General features: G+C 32.9%; 1 protein-coding gene across 4 annotated transcripts in view; it reads left to right on the top strand.

Annotated features, from left to right (window-relative positions):
* Window positions 1-18,606, top strand: part of LOC115882688 (neutral ceramidase) — a 120,213-nt gene that overhangs the window by 66,563 nt on the left and 35,044 nt on the right. For all 4 annotated transcript variants that reach the window (XM_030900892.1, XM_030900893.1, XM_030900894.1 and 1 more), the window contains exons 7-10: window positions 1,081-1,290; window positions 2,349-2,468; window positions 3,175-3,369; window positions 4,107-4,340. In XM_030900892.1, coding sequence (XP_030756752.1) covers window positions 1,081-1,290; window positions 2,349-2,468; window positions 3,175-3,369; window positions 4,107-4,340 — 759 coding nt within the window. The remainder of the gene's footprint in view (window positions 1-1,080; window positions 1,291-2,348; window positions 2,469-3,174; window positions 3,370-4,106; window positions 4,341-18,606) is intronic.

Below are 18,606 nucleotides of genomic sequence, written 5' to 3'. Positions count from 1 at the left end.
ACACTATCTATTTTTTGTTGCGATTTTGTACGTTTTTTTATTGTCTCCATTAAAATGGAAGAAAAATTTAAAAGAAACTGAAGAAGCACGTCAAGCGTTACTTTCACCTAAAAGTGAGTCCATTTACCAAAAGGAATATAAGACATGCCTGCAGTGTCTGAGACAGAAAAATATTGCAGCAGGGTATGTCGATGAACTTGTTCTTTTATAAATATATCATGTTGTGACGTTAATGAATGTAAATAAATTATTAGAGCAGTTAGAGAGTGCCCATTTTCATTTTGTACTATTACTCAAAATCTCTATTGTATTTCATGGTTGTTACCTATAAAAAGTGTAGGGAATTCTTCTTCTTTACGTGCCATCTCTTTCGTGGAGGTTGGCGACCAAATTGGCAAAATCTTCACGATTTTCGGCTTTCCTTATGAGTTCTTCAAAAGTTAGGTGAGTCCAATTTCTGATGTTTCTTAGCCAAGATAGTTTTTTCCTGCCGAGACCTCTATATCCTTCAATTTTACCCTTAACTATTAATTGCAAGACGTGGTATTTTTCATTTCTCAATATGTGCCCTAAGTATAATGTTTTTCTTATTTTTATTATATTGAGCAGTTCTCTTTTTCTGCTTATTCTGTTGTAAACTTCGGTATTTGTGATGTTGTCTGTCCATGGAATTTTAAGCATTTTCGATATATCTATGTTTCGAACGATTCGAGACGATTTACCTCTTGATCCTCAGTGTCCATGTTTCTCCTCCATATAATAGGATTGACCAAACATAATACCTGACGAGCCTAGTTCTTAACTCAAGGTCCAATCTGGGGTTCGGGAAATCGTTCTTCATTTTTAAAAATGCATTTCTCTCTTGTTCTATTCTGGTTTTTATCTCCACGTCGTTGTTTAAGGTGATTCTTCTCTATTCAAGACCCCAAATATTTGAACTTGTAGACAGTTAAAATAGTACCTAGTTCAAACTAGTAGGGAATTACGGCATCTTAATTCCCGTTATGACTTTAGTTATGGTTAGCGTACAAACCGATCCAACATACCATTCATCTCATCTTCAACTTTGGCGTTTTCCAGGGGGACTTCGTGGGTGCCTTCGCGTCCAGCAACCTAGGTGACGTCAGTCCCAACCTGAACGGCCCCGTCTGCGTCAACACTGGCGAGGCCTGCGACTACGTGACCAGCACGTGCGGGGGCGAGAACAAGTACTGCATCGCCTCGGGACCGGGCAAGGATATGTTCGAGAGCGCGGAGATCATCGCCACGAGGCTCTTCAGCAAATCCAAGGTAAGGTAAAGGCTGGATAAGGGATGTGCAAGTCTAAAAGGGGTTTATTTTTGTATACCAAGTTTTGGGTGATACCTACTATAGGTACAAATAAAACAGATGATAAAACAGTACAAATAAAACAGATAAAACAGGTACAGAAAAACAGAAACAAACAGAACTAACCTGTTTGTTTCACTTATTTTTAATGGCTAAGCCGTAAGGGGAATACCCAGGGTTCCGAGCGTCGACGCCTCGGCCCGGAACGAAGCGGTTTGATCTTGATTGAGATTGATTCGGTTACCCACTAGTAATGTGTCGATCCCGCAGATCCCGCACGGTAAATCCCGCAACTTTGATCCCGCGGAATCTCAGAGGGATCCCGCATTTGCGGGATTGCATTCCCTAGTTTTGTTCATTATTCATGTTGGGGATTTATTTTTAAATTAATGTTAATCGTTAGGGCAACCATTAAACTCATAAAATATCTATTTCTTTTGCATAATCAAAATTGGCACTCTAAATTTTACATACCAAATTGTTAGTCTAAATCTCTATCTATTTTATACCGATGTCACTTGTCTTGTCAGGATTCAATTCATTACATAGACAATAAAATAAATACTTTTTATTTCTTTATCTATGATTCATTATTAGAATTCTCAGAATGTTGTTAACAAAAGTTTCATATTAAAAGAAAATTTTAATCAATCACAATTGTTTATCTCCATCATTTACCGGATTAATAATACAGAAATTACACAGCTCATTTACAAACAATTTATTATTTATAGTGACTTACAGTAATTTTATTAAATTATACGAATATTCTCGTTGATTATTGGTTTGAAATAAATATAACAGTGTCCTCCAATGAAAATGCGAGTTACTAACTCTAAATGCTAATTCTGAGCTGGCAAACGAGCTAGATGCTTTACCTAGACCGTTATTCAGGAGCTACAAACACTTTAGTTCTCAGCAGATACGCCTATACGCCATCGACGTTCTTTTTTTTTATTGATATACTTTTTTCAAGAAGAACATTTGCCTGGTTTACAGATAAATTATATCTTTTGTAGGAACTTCTTAGTAATGAAACAGCACAGGAGTTAAGTGGTCCAATCAAATTCATTCATCAATGGGTCGAAGTACCAAAACAAGCTGTAGATATTCAATTAGAAAATGGTACAATTCAAACCGTAAGTACCACAGTATCCTTACTGATACTAAAAGTATTTTTTTATATTTTACATGAAAAATTACCAATATATCTAAATCCAATGATTAAAGAATCCAAGGACAAATAACACCCGAGAGCAAATTGTGACGATGTCACCAAACAGTGCCGTGGCACATATTTTTCTTAACCTAGCTGTTTGAAGCAATATTTATATTTTTTGATAATTGTTTTGACTACGCCTATGGTGTATCATCCTAATTAATTACGAAAAAAAAACGTATTAAAATGATAACAAACGGTACAATCTAGTATCGACGTATAGCACATATCAAGTACATATAGATGTTAATTGGAATTGAAGAATAATTATCGAATTCAATAAGAAAACGCTAAAAAGTTGGAGTGGACTGTTTATTTACCTATGAATTCCTGCCTTTTTCTTATCGCTGCTGCTTTTACACTTGAAAGCTGAACAACTAATCACCATTGTAATAAAGTTTATACAAAGTTTACTACACACAAACTATTAAAAATCGCTAAAATTGTCGCTGGTGACCAAATGATGACTCATTGTTTGCCACCAAAACAAAAAAAAAGGTCACAAATTCTGCTGCAGCCCGTATAGGGGCATTACATTTCCTTATATTCTTTAGTCATTGTCTAAATCAGTTATTTATTTGTTGAAGTCTATAGTTTAAGGGGTTACATTTATGGGAAATTTATAGGTTAAAGGATGTCTTCCAGCCATGGGTTATAGTTTTGCAGCTGGTACAACCGACGGACCGGGCGAGTTTGACTTCAAACAAGGTTCCAGTACTGACAATCCCTTCTGGAATATCGTCAGAGACTTCGTTTTTCCACCCACCACCGAAGACATCAACTGTCACTATCCCAAACCCATCCTAATCGCATCTGGAAGGGTAAGACATAATTAATCGTACAATTAGTTAAAAATAAACACATCAAATAGTTTTTTATACAAGACGATAAAATGGTATTTTATCGTCGATCGAAAAAATTAATTCACGAGCGATGAAATCGCGAGTGAATTAATTTCGGAAGACGATAATGCAATTTTATCGTCGTGTATAAAATATTTTCTTCCATAGCGAGTTACGTTTTAAAACATTTTCAGAAATTATTATTTCAAGGAATTTATTAGGAATAGAAAAAATATTGTGCTGGGTTGGCGTTGGCTTCTATGTAATTTGACAAATAAATAAAGTTGTCTCTTTAGTTGTCAGTTTTGAGTCAATATTTTTTAATTCTCTTTCGTGTCGATTGCTGATTGAATTGGAGCCAGAAATAGCTCAAAACGAAATAAATAAATTACCAACAGATATTCAGGCTGAGGCGACAAACGCCATATCCAAACTACTTCCATTTAAATCCCGAATAACTTATGAAACGGAATACAAAAATTTTCAAAATTGGAAGCAATTTAAAAACGTGCCAGAAGAAATAAAGTTTTTAACCTATCCTCGCTGTTAAAGTATCATTTAATCTACCCTTGCAGTTAAAGTACTATTTTATGTACTATTTTTGATAGATATAAGGCAATTTTAACAGTTGCTATGGAAAAAATCATTATACTCTTACTTAAAGCTTGCAATTCTGGGTGCATTATAATAAATTAATAGACAATGTTAATTTCTAGATAAAAGTTCCTTACAATTGGCAACCGGAAATAGTATCTACCCAAATCCTGTTGCTGGGAAATTTTGCCCTTGTTGGTGTTCCGGGAGAATTCACCACCATGTCGGGGAGACGGATGCGTGACGCTGTCAAAAACGTCATAGTAGACAGTGGCGGAGATAGTAGCACCGAAGTAGTCATCGCGGGATTGAGCAATACCTACACTAGCTATATAGCTACTTACGAAGAATATCAGGTAAATATTAGTTATACACTTAGATGCAAAAAAAGCAACGGAAAAATTGTCGGTCTAGATTTTAAAATGTTATATTAGTTTTGAAAATACTACTGGTCGCGTTTATATGGGACCCATCTTTGAAAAAACGACATGCTAGAAGCAACATGGGTTCAATAACCTGCCTGTCAACACGTACTTAAGTCGATAGAGCCGGCATTGATGAGCGAACAGGGCAAGGCCGTTCAAATCTGGACCGGCGGATAAAGAAAGCGATATTATTTTAAAAGAAAATATGTCAAGGCATGGGTTGTTAGGTACAGTTTGGCTATTTTAATCTAACTATTTCCGTAAGGGGCAAATTATACGAGAAAGAGCAGAATCACATAAATAATAAATTTAGACTAATTACCATATTTTTTTATATGATTATTATTTTTTTAATTAACAACTTAGGACATAGAAAAAGTTTGCATGGTTTCCACCGCCAACAGGTGTTAAAACAAATGAATCCAAGGCGTTGTCAAATATTTATTGGGATAAGTTGATAAGTTTTTACCGTTTGAATATTGTTGTAAATAATAATTATTATCATTATCAATAATAAACTTATCAAAGTTCACAACACGGCGAAATTTCAGTAAAATCAGCCAACGGATCTTTGAGATATTAATAAAAAAATGTCTATTAGGAAACATCTTGACACCCTGTATCTTTAAAATTATGCATTTCCGGACACATGTTTAAATTAACTTTTACCTTAAAACTCTCAAAGAATCACTTCCTGAAGTTGGCCAGATACTACTTAATTAACACCCTGTATTTAAAAATGGCTAGCTAGTGATTTTGTAAGTAAAGCTATGTTTATTTTAATAGAAAAAAAATACATTTCATAAAAAATAAACAAACCCATAATTCAATTACTGTACACTAATTAATTAACTTTAAATGCACTTCGTAGAGTATACCAAATATGTAAAAAAAATTCCAATAAAAAATCCACAAATGGCACATTAAAATCTGCATTATCTGAAATCAAATTATAGGTATCTAAACGGCCAATCAGCCAGACAACAGTGACAGCTCAAAAGTCTGGACGTGTTTTTGGTAGGCTCGCCCGACTGCGAGATATTAGGTCTGACTTATAAATTTCGACTATTTAAAATTAAGTAATCTCAAATTTTTAAATCGTACACCGTATGTATTATCATTTTTTCTGGTAGAATTTACAAATTTTGCGTCACTGATAATTTTTACCCTACCGAAATCCAACATTTCTTTAAAAAAATAGAATTATTACAACATCTATTAATTTTAGATATATAATATCAAAAAATGCAAGAAAAGTTACCGAATTGTACGTATGTATAACCCAATACTAAAGTAAAAAATAGGGTATTCCCATTAGAAAATATGTTATATCCACAACACTTTTTTGAAGTACCCTGTATACTCTATAGTAATGTTAAAATGTGCTTCTTAACCTTACCAATAAATTTTTGTATTTAACATTTTGTTCTAAAAACATTAAAAAACGTATTATGTAAAAAACGTCGTGTAAGGGATAAAGCGGAAAACAGCCAAAAGGGGGAAAACCGACGATGAATACCATGTTAAAGACCGAATACCATATTAAAGATACAAAAATTTATTACTGTATGCGTTATTATTTGGCCATCGTTTCTTATATTCAATTGCAATTTAATATGTGGCTTCCTTTCACTATGATCCCACTCGGCTTGTCTCGTGGCAGGTTTGCGTAAAAAATGGATAGAAAATGTCTCGCTCTCGTCTCGCTCTTGTCTTGCTCTCGTCTCGCGCTCGGCTCGTCAGGTCTGGATGTTGCAAAATCTGTGAGTTTTTTCTTTATTTTTAGACGTATTTCTTTGATTTTTTTTACGAAACTGTATATAAATATATCAACTTTAATTCGTAAATTCAGTTTATTATAAACTTTAGTATTTGACTTATTATACAGGGTTAATCGAAGAGTTGTTTTTTACCCTATCTTCATTAAAACACCCTGAGCAATGATTTTGTTAGCAAATTTTTCTAAAACATTATTTGTCGGTCAGAACCTTTGAATAAGAAGACTAAGGAAGGAGCATAATGCTATCCATGTATTCATGCATGGTGGGCGGAAAAGCCACCATAAAAGCTCTCTAGGGTGGGGATCCTTGACAGTTCTGTTTGACGATTCATTTGACACATTTGAATTTGATTTGAAATTTTGTGGATTTGTCAGTCTTTACGGAGCTTATTTTATGTTATTTATTATTTATTCTACTACTGATAGTTGTATAAAGGTAGTAAATCTAGATGGAAATTGTGGCAGGACTTAAATTAACAGTGACACTATCGCGATTTATCGAAAAAGACTCTAAAATAGTTGGTTGTGTAGCGTGCGGTAGATCTCGGCAAAAATTGTGTGAAATAATGGAACAACTTTTCGCTAGTAAGTGGCTATATAATATACATACGTGTAGTAAACCGATCATTTATGAAATTCACTTAAATTAACTAAATTATATATTTTTCTTGCATTTTAGCTTTTATTTATTACTTGTCAAAGATTAGATGTCAAAGAATTTAGATACGTTAATTTGACTTACCTGCTTCAGTAACGTATCGGATGTTTGTGTTAATAAATACTTATTATAACTTATCTATTTTTATTAGAATTATATATTTTTATAACAATTTTAATAACTACCAACATTTATTCACAACGTAAAATAAAACAACAAATTATTGAGTCTACCCCACGTCTACCCTACATCATAGTTTTACATTTTTTAAATAAAATTAGAACGACACTGATAAACCGGAATTTAAGTCGGCCATATTTGAGGCCCATCGCGGTGTACCTAAGATTTTTGATATGCTCCTTCCTTAGTCTTCTTATTCAAAGGTCAGAACCATGTCCCCTTTTTAGTTTTTTGACTCATGTCAACACATGCCTTGGTGAATTTTCAAGAGCAAAATGAACTTGCCACAAACATTTTGCAGTTTTAGTATTGAAAATACTTCTGGCCGCGTTTATATGGGACCCATCTTTGAAAAAACGACATGCTAGAGGCGACATGGAGTTCAATAACCTGCCTAATCAACTTGTCAACACGTAAGTCGATAGCTGAAGGCTGTCCGAGGGTCGAAATGAGGTCTTATTAGTGTGGGCCAACTGTTTTATGGATATGGATGTTTAGTCTCTGAAAGCCGATATTATTATAAAAAAGAATATGCGTCAAGGCATAGGGTTTTAAGTACAGTTGGGCTATTTTAATCTAACTCTTTCCTTATGAGAAGCAGGGGGCAAATTATACGTGAAAGAGCGGAATAACATAAATAATAAATTTAGACTAATGCAATATTTTTTCTTGGCGCGTAGAATAATGCGCACCATCGTTGCATTAAAGGGAATAATTAATTAAATCATTAAGTTCCAAAACATATAATAATTCGGGTCTCATCGGATCTGCTGATATATTTTGTTAAAATTTAGGCTATTAGGACCTATATTTTTTATATGATAATTATTTTTTTAATTAACAACTTAGGACACAGAAAAAGCTTGCATGGTTTCCACCGCCAACGTAAAACATATTAATTCAGGGCGGTGCCAAATATTTATTGGGATAAGTTTTTAAACGATTTAAATATTGTTGTAAATAATAATTATCAGCAACAAAGAATCACCTCCTGAAGTTTGGCCAGATACTTAATTAACATCCTGTATTTAAAAATGGCTAGCTAGTGATTTAGTAAGCTATGTTTATTTTAATAGGAAAAAATTCATTTCATAAAAAATAAACAAACCGATAATACAAATACTATACACCAATTAATTAATTTTAATTGTATCTAAAGGCACTTTAATAATTGAAAAATGGACAGGAGCACTTAAAAATAACTTCATAGAGTATACCAAATATGCTAAAAATAATAAGTCCAATAAAAAAACACAAATGGCACATTAAAATCTGCATTATCTGAAATCAAAGTATAGCTAAACGGCTAATAAAATAATAGAGACAAGACGCCGACATGTATAACAAGATGAGCAATTTTTAATAATTATTCCGAGTTATTATTACATACTTGTTTTACAATTATTGTAATACAGTAGCATTCCTTCAAATAAATTTTGATTTAAGTATTGTTAATATAGTCATTTTAATGATTATAGCCCGTATGATTTCTAAAATAAATAATCAATCGTGTTTTTATCAGAATTATTAAATGATTAAGTAGAAATAGTTAATATTTAGTAACTTCGTAAGTGTTATATTTTAATATAATTATGGATTTAATAATCAAATAATTATCTTAAGTTTAAATTGTGGTAAACTTGTATGAGTTTCAATCATTTATATTTAAAATCTTAGGGAAGGCAATATAGATTTTAGGCAGGAGAACTCAAGAGAACGACTGTGTAATTAGTAATTAAGACTTTACAATTTTTTTTACTTGCCATTTTCTTGTCGTTCACGTTGCACGTTGACTCTTCATTGTGTCACACACAATCTGAATTTCGGATATGAAGCAGAACTGATAAATTGGACCAAATATATTAATTGCAGGTAATCAAAGACATATTTTTGTTAACTTTGCAAACATTTAAGGCATACAATAATTTTAAAAAATTTGACGTGAGATTACTTTATAATTCTTGGAAGTCTTGGATGATAAAGATTTGAATTATTATGGGTCTGTTTTGTTTAAGAAGCTAACAAATAATTTCAAAAACTCAACTATCAAAATATAATGGTAGCAAATTTTTAAAATCATGCATAGCTATAATGTTCTATATTAATTGGACATACTGAATGTAAACTAGGTATAGTTGCTGCAATCGATAATATGTTTTGTTGCTTTTTCATATCACACAACATTTACATCATAACAAAAACTGTCAATACCGCTACTCATATTATGGGCACCTATGACTTAAATCTCATAATGATGTGTAAAAATACATAGGTATACATACTATGAGTAGTGGTTGTGAAGGGTTTTTACTAGGTATGATGAAAAGAAGCTGCAAACTAAGTTATCGTGGAACTATATTTTAATTTATTTTTATCTACAGTAACTATTACTTATTTTTTTGTACGGCGAATTTAAATTTATGGACCGTCCATAAATTTACACGGTAAGTTCGAATATTGGTTAAACCTAGAAATACCCAGGTAATAACCCGAAATATGCAAAAGAGGGAGTGAGTTTAGGTTAGATTAGAATTAGGTTTTAGTTGGTTTTGCATTAATAAAAATATAGGCCTAATCTAAACTTAACCTAAAGTGACTTTTTTTGCATATTTCGGGCTCCTACGTGGGTAACCCTACGTTTAACCAATATTCGGGCTTTTACGGTAACATAATACTCATTCTGATTCGTTTAATCTGGCTCCATAATGAAACTGTGGGTTCGAGGTGCTATTGCAAATTAATGCCATTAATTCTATGTATGTCTATACCTCACATTTCTATAGTGTCGTGATCGTGATCGTGACCATTCATGAATCCGTACACGTTCATCTCCATCATTAATATTTTTCTTACTAAATTCTTCACTTTTATAAAAGCCATCACGATAAAAATCAAATATCAAAATACTAATACAATATCACTATACGTATCTGGAATATATTTGCGAATGGCAATTTGCGATACGTTAGACTGCCGGAGTGCTGACGTCACGAATGTCAAATTGCTTTCCAAACAAGCTTTAGTTCTTTTATATTTCTATCGAGCTCTTCCAAATGACGTCACAAGTATAAAATGTAAAAAACAGGTGATTGCTGACCACCGCCGACTTTTGTGTCTGGTATTTTCAATACGCCTATGATGGTTGCGCATGTTGCAAAATCTGTGAATTTTTTTTTAATTATCGTTACTTTTTGATGTTATTCTTCATAATGACGAGGTAGCTTTGGTGATTATTGTTGTGTAGGATTGAATATGGTTCTTAGTGAGGAAGAATGGGAAAACATAACACTATATAAATATTTGCAGCCTTATTAACAGTATGAACCAATAATGCCTATAGACAGTTATAGCAGCCTGGGGAGGCAATACAGTGTCAATAAGACATTACGACAATAGTCGCCAAAGCCACCTCGTAATATTAAAAAATAACATCGTGAAGCAAGGATAGTTGAAAAAATTGCAAATGTTGGTGGCAAGTTCATTTCGCTCTTAAAAATTAACCAAGGCATGTATTGACATGAGTCAAAAAAGAAAATTCTCAGGAGACATGGTTCTGATCGAAAAAAAATGTTGTAGGAAAATTTACACGAAATTATAGCACAGGGTGTTTTAAATTAGGGAAAAAAACAACCCTTCCTTTAACCCTGTATAATAGAGCAAATACTAAAGTTTATGAAAAACTGAGTTTATGAATTCAAGTTGTAAAAAAAATCATGAAAATAGAACTAAAAATAAAAAAATAGAACACTTCCTTCCTTCAGAATTCTCCGATGCATTTTTTTTACATCTGAGTGTATTTATTAACATTTTGAATTTGTCAAAAAAAAATTCCGTTGTGTTTTTTTGTATCCGACGAACTACTTTCAAAAACAAAATTATAGTTTGTTTGTATATAAAAATAGAGCAGTGATGCGAGCAATCGATTTTATTCTGGGCTAGTAGGAAAAATCCATTGATAGATTATGAAAACAGCCCTAGACGACTTGGGAACACAGTCAAATGATTAATAGTAATGTTTATGTTGGCAAATGAATTTGCATATAAAGCGAAATCCAGTTTTTCTATGCATAAAAACTTCACACATGATAAACTGCTCTTAAAGGAAATGGAATACGATGACATATATTTATACATATAACTAATACCCTTCTATCAAAAAATAAATCATATCAAATTTTAAAATGGCGGTACTTATACTAATATATAAAATCCTTAAGTGACTGACTCACTGATTAATCACGATCCTGCTCAAACCGCTCAACGTAAGAAGCTCAATTTTGGCATATAGGTTGATTCTAGGGTGTAGAGGTTCGATAAGAAGGGATTTTTCGAAATTCCAGTTCCAAGGTGGTGAAACCACCCCTCAAATATTACAATATTTTTTATTTCAAAAAAGTTTCCGAAAAAACGCTTAAACACGTATAATTTATTTTGTTTTTTACATATTTTAAGATTTTTTAAAAATTTATACAGGGTGTTTTGAAAAATCTGGTCATTGATTAATCACGATCCTGCTTAAAGCCCCATATTCACACTTCGCTATTTCACTTCGTTCCTTCGTCGCGTCCCTTCGTCCAAAAATCCTATATTTACTATGGGAAATTGTCGATTTTATGCGACTGTGTGTTCCTTCGTTCCTTCGTCAAAACGCTCCTTCGTCCGTTTACTTCCTCAAAACGCTCCTTCCCCGTACTGTCGGTTTTTGGACGAAGTAGCAAAAGAATTATCACGAACACAAAAAAATATTAAAATATATAAAATATATAAATCGATCTTGGATTTCATTCGTAGTTGATTTCTTCATTTGGCAGTACGTCTGTACAAGGTGTCCCATTTTCGTGTGTTTTGCAGGGTTTCTCGTTTATGAGTCGAGATACAAAGATGCGGTTTTCACATTACGATGTTACTTCCTAAAATACAGGGCGAATCTGAAATTATTGTATTTTTCGATCCCCTTTGTATCTCGGTTATCTTATAACTTATCGAAAAGGTGAAAATGGTGTCCCGTACAGTTTTTCACGTAGAATGCAGTGACGTAATGGAATCTGTCTTTTTTTTAAATATGACTAAAACTTATATGTTTTTTTAAATGCGATATTTTGTATATTATTTTATTTTCCTTGTTACGGGCTTTCTAAAATACTTATTTTCATAAACGGGATAAAAATGCAATATTTAACTTTGTTACATAGTCGGCCAGTTTAAATTAGGTAATCAAAACAATCAGCTAATTTATTTATAAAAAATTACATTATTAAAATTCAATTTTTATTTTTGACACGACAAAGAATTGCAGTTTTATAAAATAAAAATTATGCGCCTTTCGGATTTTTTTTAAAAAATTAGAGGTTACTAGGTATTTCGTAATAAACATTTAGCTGTTATATTAAAAATATTTTGTGGTGTGTTGTTGCATAATCGACTAATTTCCCAGCATCGAATGGACGAAGGAAGGAAGTGAAGGGACGAAGGAACGAAGTGAAGTGACGAAGTGAACTAAGGCAACGAAGGGATGAAGGAGCGAAGTGTGAGTATGGGGCTTTAGTTATTATCAGTCATATTGTCAAGTATGGAATTATTGGTCATCGCACCGATAGACCAATAATGCTAATTTGATGATTCGGCGTATCGAACCAATAAATACGACAATGTCACCTATTGGGGGGACAGTCGGACAGTCGACAATCGACAGTCGAGAATTGATGATCGATAAGGTCGCGGTAGATATTCGGGCAGTGACAATATCATCATCATCATCATCATTTTCAGCTTATTCAACCATTTCCAATTATGGTGTAGCCTCCCTCACATATTTATATACTCTCTTTGTAGTTGGGCCCATTGGTTGTCTATTATTGGCTATGCAAGCCCAATTTATCTCTGCTAATTTCCTAATATCATGGTCCCATCTCAGGTTTGGTCTTCCTCTAGGTCTCTTGATTCCTCGTTGGTACTATGTTGTCCTTCTTGCCAGTTGCCCTGTCCATTGCCACTTGAGGGATTTGATTCTGTGGATGACATCTAATACCTGGGTCTTTTGTCATATCCACTCTATTCTTTTACGGCCTCTCTTGGTTATTCCCAGCATATCCCCTTCATTATCACAGAAACATTCTTATAAGACTAAGATTAAAAAATAAGATTGTCTGGAAATTATGATATAGACATTTATTTAGTATTACAACGAAAAGCTTCCCTCTTGAAAAGTTATACAATTTATAATTACAATGAGAGAGATGTGTGAATGTTAACAGCTCTAACTAATTTTATTTCTTCCGAGTGGTGGTACTTCCTAGGTTGAAGTTTGTCTTTGATGATGAAGGCCTGATGATGGGAATAATTGCAACTCTACTCTATGGTTCAGTGGCTTGGACACTTAAAAAGGCCGAAATGGAGAAGCTTGAGGTATTCGAAAGATGGTGTTATCGGCGTACGCTGAGGATTGCATGGACTGACAAGGTTACAAATGCAGAACTGCGACGCAGAATTCAGAAGGACGAAGAGGTGATTAACACCCTTAAAAAGCGAAAACTTGAGTACTTTGGACACATAACGAGAGGACCTAAATATGCCCTGCTGCAGAACATAATAGAAGGAAAGATAAAGGGCAGAAGGAGCCAAGGAAGAAGAAGAACATCATGGCTCAAGAATTTGAGAGAATGGTTTGGAATGACTTCAAACCAGTTATTCACAGTAGCCGTTAACAAAGAATTGCCATGATGATTTTCAACCTCCATTAGGAGATGGAACCCGAAGAAGAAGATGGGAATAGTTTAAGTCCCGAAACATGTTGCCCCCCTTGCTTTTTTTGAAGCACTAAAATTTAAATAAACATCTTAAAGATTGTGAGTTATTTGTTCCCTTACCTGCCTTGCTTTGACATTTCGTTCCATTGAGCGTTGTGCGACCAGTAGTCTTCTTGATAAGTCTTCCGTTTTGCTTGACATGCAAAACTGACAGGCAAAACTTTCTGTGTAGACGGAACTTTACACTTAACTCTTAACTGTTTTATTTTTTTTTCTTACACGCTACTCTATTTTTATCCCTTATATCATGTATGCGATTTTAAAATTCTAGATAAAAGCAAAACAAACAGAATAAAGTTTGTTTTCCTTTTTTTTATTGGAAAACAGTGCAAAAATTTACAGCTACTTTTACGGCCACCTCATTCCATAAAACCAAAGCCTTAAAATGTTTAATATTGCTGGCAATAAACTAATTTGTTTACTTAGTGCTTCTAGATTAAATATTTATATTGTTACAATGTAAATGCATTAAGTTTTAATGCTTTAAAGAACGGCATGGAACAGAAATAATATTTGTGCATTGTAGCAATTATTAAAAATGCATTTGTTTTATAGATAAAATAAATAGAGTGCAAATGACTGTATAATATTTAATAATATTAGGACTAACTTGTAAAGGAAATTAATTAGAGTTTTTTTTGACAATAATCAATAAACCAATTTCTTAATTGGTTGGGTAAGTACTCGTAATTTTCATCACTTAAAAAATATCTATTTTTATAGTCCTTTTCAAAGATTCAAATAGTCTCGTTGTGGAATTCAAATCCTGACACAATGTCCTTCCAGACTTATACACTTTGCGTAAAGGCATCAGTTATAATATAAACAAGAACTAATATAAAATAAAATCAGAAAAATGTTTTTTCTTTGTTGTGTGAACCAAGGGATAGGTTAGGTTAGGTTAGGTTATTTATTTATTTATTTATTTATTTATATTTTTATATATTTAAATTGCTTAAACATGTGAAAAATATTTTCATGAAACAGGATAAACAAAGAAATATGGGTTATTATATACATGTTAGATACACATTTCTAGACTGTTTGGTGAATATACATTTATATTCCTGACCTAGTTATAAACTATAAGTTACGGTTCTTGATTTTTATTACATTTACGAGTTTTTTAAAAATAGAAAGTTGGCTGAACCAAAAATTACGAGATTTAAAAATATATTGACCACGGACCAAGCTGAAATGAAGGACCACATGTGTCAATACTTATATTTATTCGAAAATAGTAAGTTAAAACTTTTAGGGTGTATAGTACATTATTAAATAACATTATTATCATCAAAAGAATATATTAAAGCCGAATTATTATGAGAAAACTTCACTGGACAGGGTCTGTTCGAAGTGGATGGAATGTGTCCATCAGCAGTTTTCCATTAGCTGAAGAAGTATGATTTTTCGGTTGGGGGGTATAAATTCATTATTAAATAACATTATTATCATCAAAAGAATATGTTAAAACAGAATTATAACGAGAAAACTTCACTGGACTGGGTCCTTAATATTATTATCATCAAGAGAACATATTAAAATCGAATTATAACGAGAAAATTTTACTGGACTGGGTCCTTTCGAACTGGATGGAATGTGTCCATCAGCAGTTTACCATTAGCTGAAGAAGTATGATTTTTCGGTTGAGGGGTATAAATTTATTATTAAATAACATTATTATCATCAAAAGAATATATTAAAATCGAATTATAACGAGAAAATTTTACTGGACTGGGTCCTTTCGAACTGGATGGAATGTGTCCATCAGCAGTTTACCATTAGCTGAAGAAGTATGATTTTTCGGTTTAGGGGTATAAATTTATTATGAAATAACATTATTATCATCAGAAGAATATATTAAAATCGAATTATGACGAGAAAATTTTACTGGACTGGGTCCTTTCGAACTGGATGGAATGTGTCCATCAGCCGTTTACCATTAGCTGAAGAAGTATGATTTTTCGGTTGGGAGATATTAACTCATTATTAAATAACATTATTATCATCAAAAGAATATATTAAAACCGAATTATAACGAGAAAACGTCACTGGACTGGGTCCTTTCGAACTGGATGGAATGTGTCCATCAGCAATTTACGATTAGATGAAGAAGTATGATTTTTCGGTTGGGAGATATTAACTCATTATTAAATAACATTATTATCATCAAAAGAATATATTAAAACCAAATTACAACGAGAAAACTTCAGTGGACTGGGTCCTTCCTAACTGGATGGAATGTGTCCATCAGCAGTTTACCATTAGCTGAAGAAGTATGATTTTTCGGTTGAGGGGTATAAATTTATTATTAAATAACATTATTATCATCAAAAGAATATATTAAAACCGAATTACAACGAGAACACTTCACTGAACTGGGTCCTTTCGAACTGGATGGAAGGTGGCCATCAGGAGTTTACCATTAGCTGAAGAAGTATGAATTTTCGGCTGGGGGAGAATAATTCATTATTAAATAATATTATTATCATCAAAAGAATAATTAAAACCGAATTATAACGAGAAAACTTCACTGTACTGGGTCCTTTCGAACTGGATGGAATGTGCCCATCAGCAGTTTACCATTAGCTGAAGAAGTATGATTTTTCGGTTGTAGGGTATAAATTCATTATTAAATTATCATCAAAAGAATGTATTAAAACCGAATTATAACGAGAAACTTCACTGGACTGGGTCCTTTCGAACTGGGTGGAATGTGTCCATCAGCAGTTTACCATTAGCTGAAGAAGTATGATTTCTCGGCTATGGGGTATACATTCATAATTAAATAATATTGTTACCATCAAAAGAATATATTAAAACCGAATTATAACGAGAAAACTTCACTGGACTGGGTTCTTTCGAACTGGATGGAATGTGTCCATCAGCAGTTTACCATTAGCTGAAGAAGTATGATTTTTCGGTTGTGGGGTATAAATTCATAATTAAATAACATTATTATCATCAAAATAATATATTAAAACCGAATTATAACGAGAAACCTTCACTGGACTGGGTCCTTTCGAACTGGATGGAATGTGTCCATCAGCAGTTTACCATTAGCTGAAGAAGTATGATTTTTCGGTTGTGGGGTATAAATTGATTATTAAATAACATTATTATCAACAAAAGAATATATTAAAACCGAATTATAACGAGAAATCTTCACTGGACTGGGTCCTTTCGAACTGGATGGAATGTGTCCATCAGCAGTTTACCATTAGCTGAAGAAGTATGATTTTTCGGTTGTGGGGTATAAATTCATTATTAAACAATATTATTACCATCAAAAGAATATATTAAAACCTAATTATAATGAGAAAACTTCACTGGACTGGGTCCTTTCGAACTGGATGGAATGTGTCCATCAGCAGTTTACCATTAGCTGAAGAAGTATGATTTTTCGATTGGGGGGTATAAATTCATTATTAAATAACATTATTATCGTCAAAAGAATATATTAAAACCGAATTATAACGAGAAAACTTCACTGGACTGGGTCCTTTCGAACTGGATGGAATGTGTCCATCAGCAGTTTACCATTAGCTGAAGAAGTATGATTTTTCGATTGGGGGTATAAATTCATTATTAAATAACATTATTATCGTCAAAAGAATATATTAAAACCGAATTATAACGAGAAAACTTCACTGGACTGGGTTCTTTCCAACTGGATGGAATGTGTCCATCAGCAGTTTACCATTAGCTGAAGAAGTATGATTTTTCGATTGGGGGTATAAATTCATTATTAAATAACATTATTATCATCAAAAGAATATATTAAAACCGAATTATAACGAGAAACCTTCACTGGACTGGGTTCTTTCCAACTGGATGGAATGTGTCCATCAGCAGTTTACCATTAGCTGAAGAAGTTTGATTTCTCGGCTATGGGGTATGCATTCATAATTAAATGATATTGTTATCATCAAAAGAATATATTAAAACCGAATTATAACGAGAAAACTTCACTGGACTGGGTCCTTTCGAACTGGATGGAATGTGTCCATCAGCAGTTTACCCTTAGCTGAAGAAGTATGATTTTTCGATTGTGGGGTATAAATTCATAATTAAATAACATTATTATCATCAAAAGAATATATTAAAACTGAATTATAACGAGAAACCTTCACTGGACTGGGTCCTTTCGAACTGGATGGAATGTGTCCATCAGCAGTTTACCATTAGCTGAAGAAGTATGATTTCTCGGTTATGGGGTATACATTCATTATTAAATAATATTATTATCATCAAAAGAATATATTAAAACCGAATTATAACGAGAAAACTTCACTGGACTGGGTCCTTTCGAACTGGATGGAATGTGTCCATCAGCAGTTTACCATTAGCTGAAGAAGTATGATTTCTCGGCTATGGGGTATGCATTCATAATTAAATAATATTGTTATCATCAAAAGAATATATTAAAACCGAATTATAACGAGAAAACTTCACAGGACTGGGTCCTTTCGAACTGGATGGAATGTGTCCATCAGCAGTTTACCATTAACTGAAGAAGTATGATTTCTCGGCTATGGGGTATGCATTCATAATTAAATAATATTGTTATCATCAAAAGAATATATTAAAACCGAATTATAACGAGAAAACTTCACTGGACTGGGTCCTTTCGAACTGGATGGAATGTGTCCATCAGCAGTTTACCATTAGCTGAAGAAGTATGATTTCTCGGCTATGGGGTATGCATTCATAATTAAATAATATTGTTATCATCAAAAGAATATATTAAAACCGAATTATAACGAGAAAACT

This window comes from Sitophilus oryzae, unplaced genomic scaffold (genome assembly GCF_002938485.1).
Source record: "Sitophilus oryzae breed Bouriz unplaced genomic scaffold, Soryzae_2.0 scaffold_179_pilon_pilon, whole genome shotgun sequence".
Lineage (NCBI taxonomy): Eukaryota > Metazoa > Arthropoda > Insecta > Coleoptera > Curculionidae > Sitophilus > Sitophilus oryzae.
The sequence above is the reverse complement of the archived record's forward strand: the minus strand, read 5'-3'. Positions and strand labels throughout refer to the sequence as shown.